The following is a 17,797-nucleotide window of genomic DNA, read 5'->3' as shown; positions in this document are numbered from 1 at the left end:
ATGACAGCCGGGACCTACAGTTTAACGTGCCATCCCACAGTCAATGGTGTCTAAGACATACTTAGAAAGTACATACCTACAAACTTAGAAAAGTTGCATTGGTTCTTGCCTGACCTGGGATCGAACCCGCGCCCTCATACTTGAGAGGTTGGTCCTTTACCCACTAGGCCACCACGACTTCACGATTCTGTTTACTTTCCTTTCACCGAAAAATATTATCTTAAGTATTTTGTATTAACCCACTTTTAGGTCATAATTTCTACAAAGCCAACCAGTGATAGCAGATCTAATGAATAGCTGATGGCGATTTGAACCTCCTCAAGGATTCCTGATGATGGCGATGTTTTCGTCCTTCTGTTTTGAAGAGGAATAAAAGCGATCGCCGGAGGAGCTAAAGGAACTTAAAAAGTAGGTATTACCAGGTTTCGAACTCTCACTCTCACATGGAACGTTAGGTACCCGTAAGTATGCATCCTTTAGGCTCAACTTACCGACAGGACACGGCGATAAACGGCCGTTTATCATAACACGAATATTTAGTTAAAGAATTGAAACCTGAAAATTCAAGGTAACCAATTGTTTTAACAATACTGATGTTTATTAGCTTGGGCCTTAAACACGCGATGCTCTAGTTGACCACTCAATGCTCCTTGATATAGCAAAAATTGCCATAATGCTTATGGATTAGTAGGTACGTAAACCTGATGGAGATTCCGGTCTGAAAAAGACTGTTGAGGTAGGTATACCTATAATACAAATTCTCTAAGGTACCTATTGAATCTGAACATTTAGGTAAAATAAAAGTTTCACTGTTAGCCTATCAGCCTATATAGGTAGAAAATAATAAAGTGAATCAAAAACTCTACATACTTCAGTAAACTTAAAATCATCGATTTTAATTGCTGAAGATAGGCACAATTCCGAAATAAATAAGTAAACGAGTTTAAAATTTGCCTGCTCAGCAAAATTTAATGGCAAATTTTTCTATATCGCAGTCGGCTAAGTTAAATAGTAAAGTTTACCTATTTATTAACCAAAATTTTCTTTCTAGTGGTAGGATTTTCTCAAGTCATTAAAAAATTTTAAATTAAAAATCATGTTAAAAAATCTCTTAAAAGCCAACTAGCTTAAAAGCCCCTGTGTCGGTGCTACATACTCAGAAAAAAACTTTTTACGTTTAATTATCAAGTAGAGAACTTAACTTCAATACATAAAATAATTTATTTTTATTGGTTCAAACATGGGTTTTCGAAAATAACAAGTGGTATTAAATGATTACGTTGTGTTATAATTTAATATAATATAATTTTAATACTATGAATATAAATGGTTAAATAAAGTAATTGTTTGAAATTCACGTTAGCCGCAACCCAAGTTTAGTTTTTAGGAAAACTAAACGTAGAGCTCGCCAGTGTTACCATAATTAGGATTGTCAATTCCCGTGTTGTTGAAATAACGGTGTGTCCACTTCAATCTTAATGATACCGCAATTCGAATATTCTTAATTAAAAAATACATACAACCGTTGTTCCTGTTTTTATTTTATTTTTCAAATGTTTCGCTTGTTTTGCGTTTGACCACTATTTCACGTAATTGAAATTGTCATTAACGTTCTGCCACTCGAACCTTTTTCCATTTATTTCGGGAATTTTCAAGAGAACTGGCATCAGCTGTAAACAGTTTTCCAGCTATGTCATTTTGATAACTTGAACTATCAGGAAAGCATTTATGAGCTTTATGTCAACGGAATAAGGTTTTGGTTACAGACACGTAATTGCAGAGTCTGTGTCATTGATACTGTGCTGTCCACCGAATTGACACAACTCACCGGCTTGCGTTGGTATCGTGCCATCTCTATCTATCAGTCAGTCAAAAATTCAAGACTTTAGTCGTCGACACGGCTAAAGTTTTAAAGTTTTTACGATACTCCAAAAGTAACTTTGTACGTGTAATCTTGTGTTTCGAAGCACCTGTTTATTGTTTTAAAGTTAATAAATGGTGTGTAATCAATGAGAAGTTTGTTTTCGTGATGTATGAAGGCTGTGTAACTGTTTATTGTTTCATGTAGGTGGCTACCTACTATTGTAGTTGGGCCCAATGTGAAAGTGTTTTGGCATAAAATTCAGATCCCATTGTTCAATCTTTCCGGGTGTATACTGGGAAAAACGCTAATAAGTGTGATTTGCATAAGACGTCGCTTAATTTTAGTGAAATGTGTGTTATTTTAGTGTTTAATTTTGTATAGCCACATAATTAAAATTTGGTAAGTGTTCGAACGTGACATTCTTTTAAAATACAGTCTAAATACTATAAACAATCGGCTTTATTATTCTAGAGTTCTCTTTCCTGCGATATGCTACGTGTTAAAACTTTTAATTTGTAATGAAACTTATTAAAAGTACGACAATATCGATAGAGAACGATTGATATTGGTTGCATCTTTATCAATAATGTCATAATAATTTTGAATTGTCAATTAAATGCATAGTATAGTAAAGTACTGATAAGAGTGCCCACTGCTTATGAAGTTAAGTAAGACATTTAAAACATTTGTTTTAGTGTGACAGAACCACCTGTGACAAAATTATTAGTTAAAGATTATGCAGAAAGTTTATTATGAAAATCTGAATGCAGTATCTATAATTCAAGTTTTACAGAACTTTTAGAAGCAAGAATAATCAAACTCTTAGGACTATAGCATGTGTAAGGCTTGGAAACTACAAAAAAAAGTTTTTTTAAACAAACTTATTTAAAAACCACTTAAATAGTTAACAAATAAGTATAATTACCACAAAACAGCATTAAGTATAAGTACTAAATTACCACAAAACATCATCATAACATGAGTACATTATAGTTTTGCCTAGCCCATGGGAAACTTTATCCAAAACTGAAAGTTTACAGATTAAATAATGTTACAGAGCAAATCCTACTTATCCTACTAATGTTATAAATGTGAAAGTTTGTGAGAATGTATGGATGTCTGTTATTGTTTCACGCTAAAACGCCTGGACCAATTTGGTATGTAGATAGGTGACACCCTGGATTAACCACATAGGCTACTTTTTATCAACACAACACGCAGGCGAAGCCGCGAGCAGAAGCTAGTAGTTCTATAAATTTTATTTCCTACACTGTGGGAATTGGTTACCACTTCTCATTCCATTTGAGATATTTCCCAAACTCTGTAACAAGATGTGAAATAGACTGTACTTTTATAAATTGGGCATTGTTCCTATTTTATAACTGTTATTACTTTATTTGATTTATGCTTCAAACGTTTTCTAGTGTTGATGTTACCATGGCAAAATACCTATGATGAAATATGTAATTAAATTGATAAAATTATAATTAATGGATAGATACTGTGCTATAAAATAGATGATATACCTAGTTTCATACAATGATTGACATTTTAGTAGTTAATAAATTAAAAAAAAAAAAATTCATCAGTATGTAGATTGAACAAGACTATACTAACAGTATTTGGTAAGGATATAAAGGTAAATCCTGCTGGATGATAACAAAAAAGTCAGATTTTAAGTGTTTCATAATATGTTGTAATTATGATACTTAGCGCTATTCACCTCAAACCTATCGGTCAACTGACTAAGGCACTGGCTAAATTAGGTTTATTGTTTATTTCATCAGAAAGAGTTTTACCTGTAGAGGTAACATTTTTTTAGTTGAATGTGTAGTACGGAGTAAGGAAAATTTATGCAAAAGGAAATATATTTTACTGAGAACGAGAGAAAGATTAGACTGGAAAACAATTTTATGTTCTTTAGCATAATATTCAACTGATTAAATCGCAATCATATACTTATTTATGTGTGATAATTATGAACTTAATTATGTGTGATTAAAAGTTAAATTGTATGTTTCAGCATGGAATCCACGGCAGCTACAATGAATTTACAACCATTGGAGAACATATTTTCTTCAGGTAAGGATATTGTACAATGCTAATTTGAGTTTAAAACACTGCATAAGATAGTAGTAAGTGTAGATGAAAAATAAGAAATGATTCTGCTAATGTGTTAAGAACTTTGGTGGTTTACTTAGTTAATTACATATAATATTAATTCTGATAATGGCGTGACTAAGAACTAATTAAAATCATATTTATTTTCATTTAATAGCTTTGACCTAGTTCCTTCATCCTACTAATACTACCTACTTACCATAAAAATCTGCGGAATTTAATGATTATTAAAATTAATTTATTTTGATCAACCATCTATTGAAGTGTCTGATATCTTGAGATAACATCAATCTTATCTCAATATCAAGAAGACACTCAAAAAGATTTATTTTTGTTAGATTTTAGTTTTGATGGAACGCACATCTTATTTTTATGAAGTAACCCTTTACTCATTTGATCAACCCTATCTATAATAAAAAAAATTATTTCTGATGATGAAATGATCATGTCAACCGCACAAATGAAATGTCCCACAACCAATTAAAACCTACCACACACTACAATATCATGTGAGCTGAACAATATTCAAACAAAACAAAGGTGTAAAAACATATAATACCAATACTAACCAACTTCAAACAATTATATCCATTATCAGTCAGCTATGCATTGTCTAACGGCATCCATATACAACCTAAACTAATTACTTTTTGGAGAAGCAAACAATTAACACCTTTATTTTCAATAGTATTTAAGTTTAAATTTCTTTGTAGGCGACAGATAGCTGTGCGATTGTAAAATGCGGTATTTAGAGAATCTCATTCGGTGGTTCTACAATGGGAATGTTTCATAAGTGTACTGTGTTACTGTTAAAATCTCACGTTGTTGCAAGATTTCCTTAGTTCGGCTTCTTGCGCGGGAATTCTAGATTTAGTCTTGGGTACATGGACAATGTGAATAGTGAGATAAACCATGGATTTTACGACATGTTGTAATTACGCGACTCGAGTTGACTTGGGAGAGTCAACTGGCATAATTCTGTGTGATGTCGCAAAATCAAAGTGGTCGTCACATTCAAATGAATGTCTAATTTTATATCGTATGCCTCTATGTATACCATTCTCCATATCGTTAACAAGTTTCTTTTGTCGTCAACTATATTATTATTCCCAGTAAACTAATCAATTACTTTGGCGTTAACAAATGTTTTGGAAATAAAACAATACGCAAACGCATCAAAAATTAACGCTGTTACTCCCCGCTTAAAACGGACCAGTAAATAAATAACATTTATAAAAGGCCCTTTATTCATGTTTATGAATTGTTTCAAAGTTTTATGCATAAGTCTCTCGGACGCACCTAATCGACTGAGGGTGTTGAATACTTTAGCCTGACTCACACAACACTGTAAATTCGCTCACACAACTTCCTTCAATCTCTATTCAATGCACGCACACATTCACAAAAATCGTTTACACTAAAGTCTGCGGGGTTACCAACTCTTTACGTTGCTGGAACTTAGATTTCTCTCTAAACTGGCGTTGCGTGTGTGTGCGAACGTTGTGTCACGATTTTAGCGAGTCCATTACCCGTACAGTTATGTACTCTCGTGTCTCACTGGAAGGCTTCAGGGGGATCGATGACGCGCGTGCGCCCTCGGCCTCGCCCGTACAAAGGCTAGGCTGCTCCCTAGCAAGCTGGGCCTGTCAAAATAACGCACGATTTTCGCGAATTTCGCACGCGAGCCTCTCAAATTGTTTTAAAAAATAATTTCTAACTCATTCTTCTTCTAAAATGTTCTTCATTAGTACCAAACGTTTAGTTCTTTCCTAAGTTTCAGTTATTGATTGTAGTTTTTTTTCTCGGACTTTTATTTTATTTGTTATGTTTAATTTTCCGATGTGATGGTGTCTTTTTGTGTTCGACTGTTAATTGAATTAGTGGTGTCGTTTAAAAATGTAGCTGGTTCGTTGCCTGCAGTGTAGGTACGTATGGAACTTGTAGCATTCGTTTACTTGTTGCGCTTTTAATGTACTGATTACGTAATGCGACATTATAAACTTTAATGATTCGCCGACTGTTGTTGAGATTTCGTGCAATCTCTGAAATGGGTGCCACATTTAAATTTATTGCTCATTCATATTGTAAATAAACATTAAATAATATGATGGACCGGGTGTAAAAATATTACTGTTTAATAGTCGAGACCCTGTTGGGCGCCACTATGTTTCACAACACTCGATCAATGAATCTGAGATCTATCCACATGAATACTATTATTTCGTCTCATGCAGCTTCATTTATTGCAATGTTTATAAAGATGACTTCTTTATTTATTTTTCTAATTGACTATTTCAGGATGATTTTGGGCTTTGGACTCCGATCATTGATCGACTCCCGATGAATCTCGTATATTTGACTCACAATAAATAAATAACAGCGAATCATTGAAACAGGTCAAGCAGAAAACGGCCAAAGCACACAAAGAACAACTATAGGTACTAAAATATCTACTAGGTACATTCGCAGCTCGCCCCTCTACGTTGCAGCCACCGATACCCCGAGAACACTAGAATTCAATTATACCCGCTCTATATCAAATAAAAAATACCTGTGACCTCCGACGGTATAAAGGACCTTTGGAGGGGTTAAAACGTCTGTAGCCGAGTTTTATTATCCACTTTATGTGCAATATTTCTTCTGAAAGAACGAGCCTTATCTTAAGGCCACATTACCTGAATTTACTTCCTCATTAAGGCCTAATAAATACGGGGTAATCGAGGTTTAGCTGGGTTCGCGGGATTCGGATAATTTTTGGGGTGTTTGGATTTTTTTTTCGTGATTTGCCTTGTATTGTGCATAGAATGGCGAGTCTATGTCTGTCTTAATTTGCACTCGTTCAATATTGTGTTTGTCAATGTAAATGTTTTTTTTTTTATCATTAGCAGTGGTTAAGCGGCAGCAAAAATCGAATCTCTTCCCGATTCATGGATAACATAACAAACAATGAAACTACAGTTGTAGATTAGCGTCTGCTTAACCCTCACTGAAAATAAAGTAACCATTTTATTCTTCTTAAGCTGCAGATTTAATCACCTTACAAGCGAGAGTTTTCCCAAATACTGACGGCCTCTAAAAATAACCATCTTGTTTTGTATATTATAACAAACAGTATAATATCCAGTCCAATTTGAACGCACATCCCAAAGCGACGTACTTGACGGCCACTCATTGTCTTCCATATACAGATCATCTGTCAACTCATAATTCACGTGAACTAATTGGAAAACGTTTCCCTGATCTGTCTATCGTATGGATGGACCGTAACTGGTTTACTTCATTTATGGTTGTTGTATTGCTAATGGTTTTTACGTAAGGACTGAGATTTTGCGAAAACAAAAGAGTGGGGTTTGCCGTGGTAGACCAATTAGCAGACCTGCAACGAAGTGTCAAAACCATATAAATGCTCCTTGAGCTTACTTTTGGGGAAATATTTTCATGCATGCTTAAGTAGACGTGAACCTGGCAGTTTCCTGCATTGTAAGCTAAAAGACCAAACATATTTTCTAGTCCCTATTGGCGCTTAGTTTATCATTCTTAATTCTCAGTCAGTATAGGTATTAAAACCATAAAACTTCTAAGCAAATAGAGTGTGTGAGATTCAAGAAATACTCCTCGGCCAACGTTACAAAATTCACCACGCCTGATTTAACATGCTTCACGCATATATTCTTCATATGTTTTTTTTTGTATAGGAGTTCTTGCGATTTGCTTCTAATCTTCATTAAGTCTTTACTCTTTGTTGGTTAACAAAATGGAAGCAATTTTTATGTAAAGTGCACTTACGTGGGAATTAAATACAATTAAGTTGGCAGTCTCTTTAGATTCTGCAACTGAAAGTAATGATTTTTATCATGGAACTTTGGTCTGGTTATCCAATTCTTATTCAACCATTATCTAAGCCTTTTTGTTACTTTGATCGTTTCTGCAAGACTACTGATAAAATAGATTTCCTAAATAACATTTGTTATATTACCAATAACACCATCATTGGAAAAGGGAAAATAATGCTGTTCAATATCAAAGTTAAGGCAGGGTTTTCTTCGAACCCAAAATTGGCTAAAGGCAATGGATTAATCCAATTCTTCCAATTTGTCCTTACAACTTCGCTCTTCCATTAGGGTTCGCAACATCGTGTATTCCGTACATTTTGGGATGATTTGATATATCTTAGTATTTATTTGGCCAAATAAGCTCAAGAATTTTACTTTGATGAAGCCTATTTTCCTGAACAAGTTTAACGTATGATTTTCAGCACATGAGGAAGATATTTGCAAACAGAACTGCGCAGTTGAAAAGCAATATAATAGGAGACTTTTACATCTAAAAATGTCCGTCAGAAGTCTGCATATTTACAGGAACTCGCAATATCCTGGCTGGAAGAGTTGTGCGCTTTTTAATGAGCGCCCCAACAACTTCTTTGAGCAATACGAAACCTGGCAAAGGGGCCGGAAAACGCTCGGAAAATCTTTTCAGTACCGTAGCTGGGATAAAATCGAGCAATTTACTTGTGGAGTTAAATAGAGCCCTATTAAAATATTTATCAAAATGCTCTCTTTAATCATAGTCATGACCTTTACGTAAGCTTTATTATATCCCCCACATTATCCGAGACATTGTAGCAAACAAACCGTAAACCTGCGGCCATTAATATGGGAATATGCAATAAACGTGTATTATATCACAGCCCACGGCACGTGCCGCCATAATCCCGTTATATGACGCGGTGTTAATTAGATTCCTCAAATATCGTCCAATCGGAAAATTAGAGCCCTTCGCCCTTGTGAAAGCCCTTTTAGTATGTCGAATAGACTTAAGATTGGGGAGCTGGAATTAGATATGACTCGGGTTATGTGACGTCCGCCAATATTTATTTTTAGCTTTTTCGATACATTGATGTTATTTACACATAAGAACATCGTAAGCAGAGGTGTGTAGTACGCTGTACGACACCCACACTTTGCTTTATGTTGTCGCATGTTGTAGTGGGCGAGACTATTGCAAGTAATCGGCCATTGATCTAAACTCAAGGCTGTTATGGCTGACACGGAGGATTTCATAATACACTGCCAGATGGCTTGCATTCTAGTTCTTCAATCAGCAATTTACTACTGAAATCCATCAAATTCCAATTCTGGCAGTATAGAAGTAGCAAGCAATTAAATAAATGAAAATTATATCCTTTCAAGATACTGCAATTCAGTTGATCTGATAAGGCAGCCGAAGTCCACTAAAAGTTGTGTCTACTACTGTCTACACATCTGGAATGTGCAATACCTAATAAACACGTGCTCCTTATCTCTTATCATCTTCACTGCCCTACTGACCGCCGATCTCTTCACTATCTTCAATTTTTCTAACATAAAGAAAGCGATAATAGTTATCTGTTTATTCGCCTTAACGCTCAACTGAACGCTTCGACTTCGAAATTCAATATCTGGGAATCTCGTTATCTGATATCCAGTTTACTTTCCCACAAGAAAACTAAAATGTGCCTCTACGGTATTTTGTATATTTATTACGTATTATTTCTGAGTGAAGGAGCATTTGACTGATATTGGGGATGATTTGGGCATTTTTATTTACTCTCGTTTTTCTTTTATGCTCCTATCTAGTGCACAGTTCACATGATTTACCAACATCATGTTTAGAAAGTTGCAAAATGTAATATTCAGTGGGGAATAAATATTTCTTCATGATCTTGATAAATCCCATGAAACAGTTTTTAAATCTCCAGAGGTATTTAACACTTCATAGCATCTTATTCCATTGATGAACACTTTTGAATCACGTCAGGGGATCAAAAGCTTAACGGTAGCCTTTTGTCTTCACTTTCAACCCTTGAGACTTTGCCTTTCAATAAAGTCTCAGGAGACTCCTTTTCGGAGCTTAAATCTTGATGTATCATATATAGCTATTAACAATGTGGAAAATTGCGGTGGTCTAATTGATACAATATGTGCGATAAATGACCAATAGTCGTTCGTAACCAGGTGTGATTCAGAAAATGATCACGACTTTGGAATTTAAAAGCCTTTGGGCACAGAGTTGACGAAATTAAAAAGGATAAAATCACATGATGGCTTTGGTATGTTTGGATCATATTGCAAATATTTGACCCAACATTGGGTCCAAAGTGTGGAGCTGGGGTAGCTATGTGTTCAAGAGTACATTAAATTTGTTAAGGTACGCTTCTGAAGTTGCAAAAGTACTCGTAGCGTCTTAATTTAATGAAAACAGTTTCTGCTGAAGACAAAGACGTGTACCTGTACACAAAGTGATTGTGGAAACATGTATTACAGTACATAGAATACACTTCACAAGTTAGGTTTTGCCTCTTATGAAAATAATTATTTTGGTTGACGTATTCTAGAAATTACATTAGTATTGCTCATTTATTTTGCCTCTACTTAGAATACCCGACATGACATCAGCATCCTCAAGTTCAAATAACAAGATAAATCACAAAGAACTCGCAACATTTATTAGGGAGACGGAAAACTATGTTTGTGAAAGTTTAGATGGTCGTATTGACATTGCTAAGAGGCAGCAAAAGTCCAGGCCTCGGATTTGGCCCCGTGCCCATTGTACTGGCCTGTTAGGCTGGATTCCGAATACGAATGGCCACATCTTTTAATAATACGACTCTTACATAAACATTTCCGTCCTCAGGCGATGTCTATGTGGGAAGTTTGCTCTTAACGATGATGATGAAAGGAGGTAGGACAGCTAAGTACTAAGTATTCTGTTTTTGTATGTTGATGGAACACTGAATATTCATAGGAAGAAATGATGTAGAAATATAATTTTAGGGGGTTTTGATGATTTGGTAATTCCGTAGTTCATGACTTTGGATATCGCAGTTCGTTTGCGAAATTGGAATTATAACGACTACTTGAACATTATGATAAAAGTGAGAAGTAAGCGTAATGAACCATTGTTATCATGTCACTGAATGACAATTAAGCATTAGCCTAACATTATTGTCGAACGCCGCATGAAACTGGGTAAAGAGGCTCTATTATCGCTCTTGGAGTATTTTTGTAACGATTATGTACTTATTTGTTTAATTCGGAAAGATGTTCTCTATTAAGTATAATCGAAGGTTTAACTACTTCAGTTTTAGCTTTTTGGCAGAATTTTGCTAGAGGTGTTGTTGTTGTTGAACCAAAGATTGCACAATTTTAGTTTCCATATCACGAATTTGGACCTAACAAAAGCTTAGAGATATCCTTCACCTTAAAAATGCACGACTTACGATTACATCCTCCTACGAGTAGATATTTTGTTTTGGTTCTTGTTGAACTATCAAATTATTGTAATCTCTATCGATACTCATAGAATATAAGCAATTTATAAATGGTTTTTATCCCTAACAAACAATGTTCTTATTTCAAGAAAATTTGAGGAGCACAAAATGAATAACAAATCTGCAAGTCTTGTCGTAAAATTAAGTACTTTTAATTAGGTACTTCATATTATCTTGGAAACCTCTTAAGACACCCACGCAGTACGACACGGCTATTCACAAACCCCAGCAATTCACTATCAAAATACATTCAGCCATTTGTATTACGGGTGCACAACAAAAGCATGACAAGTAAAACAGACAGTTACAATTTGGGATCTGTCCAACTTTAGCAGAGCTGTCGCCATTCTCGTAGTTTCCGTTTGTCCAAACCTTTTGTTTGGGTGTCACTGCGTGGGGGCTCAACTTACGCTGGTGGAAGCTTAACGCTCAACAGGGTTGTGTTCAAAGCCTTGACCTCGAGGAAAGTGGGTCAGGCCGGTCGGCCCCGTCTCCGGATGATTATGCATTTTGTATGGCGCTAAATGGGAAAATATGGGATGTGTTTTCCTTTGTTTTACTTTTTCGCTCGAGAGTAAAAGGGATCTGTGTTAACGAGGTTGTATAATGTTTTGTACGTGTTTTTCACAATGAATTTGCAATGTAAGCGTTTATGGTGTTTAGATTTGCGTTTAACAATTCTGGTTGTTTGGTTCTAGATTTCGTTACCTAGAGTTATTGACTGCTTTAAGACTAAACACGTTTATGTAGGAAAACCTTGCAGTTTTGTAGAGTTTCGTTTTATGTACTAACATAAAGTTTTAACCGCCGCCCAAACTGTTGAACTATTAAAACGCAATGGCCTGTAAACTCCAAATTCGTGCTACATTAACGTTCCGAATTAGAATGTACGCAGTTACATTTGTAATCCATAGCAAGCTTTTAATCAAAGTATAGTTTCCGATGAACTCCCAAGTAGTTCATGCATTGGAAAACCCTCTTCGTGTCTCATTCCGATAGGGACGTCCGTCTGCAACCAATATCCGTTTCCGTTGTCTGCATCTGATAACTTCCAGCGCGATGGATTTATACTTGTTTAGCTATGAGACTTACGAAGTTTCTATTGTGTTCGTAGTTGATAGATTTGTCACAGAAGTTGGAGGGATGTGTGGTCTTTTGTGTCGTGATAAATTACTTTTGCTGAGAAATAGAGGGAGAGGTATAATTGTTTTAGACATACACAACGCAGTACTTTAGTAGCTATTTGGTCCAAAATTACATTCTAGATCTCATGAATGAAAAAGATTATGTGATGCATCAGAGATTTTGTAGAGACAAAATACTTTTAAGTTACAACAATGTTTGATGAAAACGAAAGACGTCCAAGATTCCATCTTTTCAGAAAGCTTTCATTTCAGAGAATACTTTCAAGAGCTTTTTCACGTAGCCGTCATTTTATGAACTATGTTGAAGTAGCGAGAGCGATACGAAATTGCACAGACGTTTACTTGGTATTTGATCTAGGAGCTCCGCATCTTCAGTTCACAAGACACTGAACTTCAGAGATCCTTAGATATTTGATTTTACGCAAGACTGTGTCTAAAATGTCGACAGCACTCAACCAGTCTCAGTAGCTTATAAAATAAGGACCCTGTTTAAACATGTAGGTTCACGTATAAAATATTCCGAGCATGTTCGCGCATGTAGGTAAAAGATACGCTATTCTAAATATCTGTTCGCTCGTAACTTTGCATGCAAACACCGGGTCGATTTGTAACAAATACACCGGTATCAAAGCACATTGCTCGAATACCGTTCCGGAACAGAGCAAGCAAAGTTTGTGGAGCTTTTGCTGCCTCTAGGGAAGTTATGCTTGATAAACATTTCTGTTCAGTTTCGAAACGGCTTTTAATGGACGAGATACGAAATGAAAATGCCTTTTTGTAATGAAATAAGGTCAACTTTTGTACTGTGAATAGATAAGAATTGTTATTTTCCGTGGTTATTTTTAGGGCTCGTGAATTCTTGGCAGTGATTTGAGAATTCGCAGTGGTGTTCTGCTTATCATTACTTAGCTTTACTGAAAGCATAGAAGTCAATAATTCTGCAAATATAAAGCATTTGAAAATGAAACAGAGGTGTAGTCCAATATTTCAATCACAAAGGTTGAAACGCCCACGTTGGAACACGTGCCAATTTTCAACAATATTACGTAGAAATGTCAGGAGTGTTTCTCTGCACATATTCTTGTATCCTGTTGGCTGTCGTTGCCTTTTAAACGGATTGACACGACGGGAAGGGGCCTCATTCTGGAATTGGCACATCGGTAAATAACGTTATGGGCAATGATTTATAGGTAGATGATTTTATAGAACCTCTTCTTATATGCGCAAAATATGAAGCAGTTTTAATTTGGAACATTGAAGAATTATATACATTTTGATTAAAGTTTCGGGTTTCCCATTAGTTGTTCCCAGATGATATTTCGGTAAAATTTTAACGAAAGCTAATCGTTTAAGTGATTGAGTTGACGGCGAGCGTCTAACGTGTTAGCGGTAACCGCAATCAGATCTGTTAATGTAAACAACGACATTACACTCATTATGCTGATGATCAGGTGTTTCTGAGGTTTAGCAGCTGCGGTAAACATTTTATGTGTTTTCACTGCTAATCTTTCTTTGAATCGAAGCGTTTTGTACAGTTCTAGTGGATATTTAGACCGTTGTTTTATTGGTGTGCGTCACCGCACTGATGTTGTTTTTCTTAATTCGATTGTCTAGGACTTTAAAACAACATTGGGGATTATTTTGCGATCCGTTTAAGAATTATTTTACAGGTCTTTAATTGAGATGTTGTGTTGTCCTTTCGGTATATGCCATGTAAAGAATCGTCTTTACAAGCTTAAGCCTTAAGCTATTTATTAGCTACTAAACTACATTGGTACATAATATATTTACAAATAGATACATATTACAACACCCAGGCCACAGCCAACACAAATGCTCATCACACCAATGTTGGCCGTACCGGAATTAAATCAATATAATTAATGTAAATTACCAGCATCATTTTCAAAAGCGGCTTGCTATAAGACCCTTGATGGCATCTTTTCACGTACACTAATAACTTATTTATTTTACTTCCAGACGAGGGCGGCGGCAGTTCGGACTCTCGCTCCGACAGCAGCGAGGACGAGGTCACAGAGCACGTGACGAGATCCACGCCACCACCAGACATGGCCGCCGCCAGGGCACAGGTATACCTGACGTCATTGAACCAAGTATTGTGAAGCTGAGGAAAAGCTTTGTTGGAACACACTAATCTGAGGAACTACTTACTGGATTTGGAAAATACATTTTTTGTTAGATGGACCACTTATCAAGAAGTCTATTTCCAACTGTGTTGGGGTCGGCTTGATGCAGCTGCGGACCAGTGTTTTACATGGAGCGACTGCCTATCTGAATTCCTCAACCCGGTTGGTTGGGCAACCCAATAACCCTAAGTAAGACTAGTCTTACTGGATTCTGCTGAGAATCAGGGTTTTACATAGAGCGACTGTCTATCTAACCTCCTCAACTCAGACTCCTACCAAACCGATATCCCTTGGTTAAGACTTGTTAGACCCGTAACGACTTGCAAGACCCACAATGGAACCTACCTTTCGAAACACAATTTTTGGGTAGCTTTTATATGTATAAGCCAAAGCTGACCTGAAGAAAGCCTATTATTATATAAAATTATGTTTTGTTTCTCCACAGGTGCCAACGATAAGCGTGACCCCGCACAGCCCGGGGTTGCTTGAAGACAGTTTGCAGCAGCTGCGACGATTGCATGCCGCTGTGCAGCGCATGAGAACTGCGCCATTACCTTTATTGGTAACTTGAGATTTGTATTTTTCTTTAGTTCTTGATCCGTATTCACCTTCGTTTTGAATCCATTTTAACACAAACTAGCGAAAGTTTTGATGTAAAACTGCTATCTACAACGTAAGCCACACCAATTTATTTGGCGTCAAATGAATGTTTTACCGCAGACTAAACTATCGGCCAATAGATGGCCAGGTGATTGGTATAGTTGATTTTGAAGGTACATAATCGTGAATCCAATCAAAATTTGAGTCGGTCCTAAGAATTACCGGTTCAGGTCGCTGTAATCTGCGCACTACTGATCTCCATATTGATTTTTGAGCCCGATCATACTGTCGGCCAACTAAAATTTGCCGTTTACACGACAGTGAAATTATTCATTTACATCTGTCTGGAAGAAGCAATATTTTGAAGAGCAGGTTATTTATTCCTTATTATTCCCTCTTGAGAATACCAAAAACATTTTTTTTTCTTCAAGGCAACTGGCACGAGTCGTCTCAGCACATCATGTCCGTCTCTCTGCAAGGATGGAGTGGTGGAAGCCGACTGCTCTTCACCAACACATCTCGACTTCTACCCTCAGAGCCGGAAGGGCAGCGGTGAGTAAACCATTACATGATTTGGGGTTCATAGAGTTTCAGTTCATGAGACCAACTCCTCGGAGCCGTGCAGGTTTATGACTTTGTGGGGGGTAATGTTTGGAACTTTCTTTTGTGCACCAGGGCCGCGTGAAATTGTTGCAAAAAAGAAATTGTTTATCATACTGCTGTACACAGGCCTCTTCTCGTACAGAGAAAGAATGAGCGTTGATCACCACGCTTGCTCAATGCGAGTTGGTGATTTCAGAGCTTATAGTTTAGGTTTTCTCGAGAACTCTAAGAGTCGAGGTCTCAGATTTTCTTTCATCCTTAATCAGTAAAACATACTTTGAAAGTAAATTCAATCTAGAAAAGTTGCATTGCCTGACCTGGAATCGACCCCGCAGTTTATTACTTGAGAGTCTGCTACCCCTAGGCTACCTTGCAACCAACCTAAGCATGTCTCCATCAATGACCATAGCTTTTTTACATTAATACAGGGGAGTCCAGACAATGGGGTCTATGGGAGCGTCGCGACGAGGGCCGGCGCAGCAGTTGGGCGGCGCTGGAGCCCGGGCCACGGACACACGACACGCACAGACAGCGCAAGTATGTTCATTATTGTTTTCATATGACTTGAATATGTATATGGTTCTTGCAAATATTGGAATGGGAATAAACCGACAAATATATTCATAGACCATCATAGATATTCAAAGTCAAAGTCAAAAACGTTTATTGAAACTTGGCTAGTTTTTAGCACTTTTTCACGTTAAATTCACAAAAGGACAGCACCCCCAAAACACCCCCTTTCACCACTTCCTAGTGTTATGGCTGGGAAGAAGAAGTGGTGAAGAACAAACTTCCCAGCAACACAGCTGTCTATTACAATTTAATTATAATGCGTTATAATTAAATTACAATTATACAATTCAATATCGTTTCAAATTATATTCCAAAAAAAAAAAAAATCCAAAGGGTAGACCGAAACCCATATTACGATAACCATTTGAATTTTTTTGGCCTGTCAGACATTCCACACACTCGCTCAATGATAATGATCAAATGTCCACTTTATCTCTGTAGTATAAGGTTGAATATTGATGTGCTGTGTAAACACTATAGATACACAAATGCACAGTTGTACCCATCAGCTAACTACTATACGTTGCAGTGCGCTGAACGGTCACAGCGCGTCGCTGTCCTCCATGGAGTCCGAGGGCGAGGTGCCGCGGCCTGTTAGACATTCCACACACTCGCTCAATGATAATGATCTCGCTGTAAGTATTAATCTATAAATATTCCCTATAATTTTAAGGGTATCTGATATTCAGGTTCATCACCTGCCTAGCCTTTTCCCAACTATGGTGGGGGTCGGCTTCCAATCTTACCGAATACAGCAACATAGATCGGCTGCCTCTGAACTGCTCAAACCAGTTACTCGTTCAACCCAATACGCATTGGTAAGACTGGGTGTTAGACTTTCTGGCTTCTAATTATTCTCAACGATTGGCAAATACGTTCAAATGACAAACCGGACCCACCAATTTATCGTGCCTTCCGCAACACGGAAGAACTCGTTATAACAAGATGGTCACCCACGGATGGATCCACAGACCGACCACGCCACGCGATGCTTAACCTTATGATCAATTGATCTGCGTGGTTTCGACTTAGCAAAAAAGTGAAATAATAGATAAACTAATTTTTCTTTCCCATTTTGCTTAACTTATGAAAATCTAATCTCTCACCACAGAAAGACTTCGAGAAAGTAACAGCGGCGCTCCGAGCGGGTGGCGTGGTCCCCGGCTCGGGGGTAGTTGCCCCCGTCGAGGGTGCGAGGCTGGCGGCGCGTCTACCGCTTCAGAAGTCTGTGTCCACGCCGAGCATTGTCGCCGCCGTGCAACCGCATCTCGCGCAGCCGCCGCCTAATGTGTATGTAGAGTTTGTGTTGAATAGAATGGGCAAAGGTTGGGTTTTTTGTGATAGGGAGAAGGGGGAAGGGGTAGAAGTAATTTGGACTGGTATAGGTTAGTCAAAAACACAAAAATATAAGACACAAAGGAAGATAAAACACGGG

The 17,797-nt window shown here is 37.1% G+C and overlaps 1 protein-coding gene across 4 annotated transcripts in view; it reads left to right on the top strand.

Moving 5' to 3' along the window:
- Positions 1 to 1,837: 1,837 nt before the first annotated feature.
- LOC124642141 (A-kinase anchor protein 13) overlaps positions 1,838 to 17,797 on the top strand; it is a 49,301-nt gene continuing 33,341 nt past the window's right edge. For 2 of the 4 annotated variants that reach the window (XM_047180452.1, XM_047180450.1), the window contains exons 1-8: positions 1,840 to 2,263; positions 3,888 to 3,946; positions 14,420 to 14,529; positions 15,032 to 15,148; positions 15,618 to 15,738; positions 16,218 to 16,326; positions 16,892 to 16,997; positions 17,474 to 17,652. In XM_047180452.1, coding sequence (XP_047036408.1) covers positions 3,889 to 3,946; positions 14,420 to 14,529; positions 15,032 to 15,148; positions 15,618 to 15,738; positions 16,218 to 16,326; positions 16,892 to 16,997; positions 17,474 to 17,652 — 800 coding nt within the window. In that variant the 5' untranslated portion in view covers positions 1,840 to 2,263; position 3,888. Of the gene's footprint in view, positions 2,264 to 3,887; positions 3,947 to 14,419; positions 14,530 to 15,031; positions 15,149 to 15,617; positions 15,739 to 16,217; positions 16,327 to 16,891; positions 16,998 to 17,473; positions 17,653 to 17,797 lie in introns of all 4 variants that reach the window. The other 2 variants (XM_047180451.1, XM_047180449.1) reach the window with 2 other exon arrangements.

Source organism: Helicoverpa zea, chromosome 24, assembly GCF_022581195.2.
Source record: "Helicoverpa zea isolate HzStark_Cry1AcR chromosome 24, ilHelZeax1.1, whole genome shotgun sequence".
NCBI classification, from domain to species: domain Eukaryota; kingdom Metazoa; phylum Arthropoda; class Insecta; order Lepidoptera; family Noctuidae; genus Helicoverpa; species Helicoverpa zea.
The sequence above is the reverse complement of the archived record's forward strand: the minus strand, read 5'-3'. Positions and strand labels throughout refer to the sequence as shown.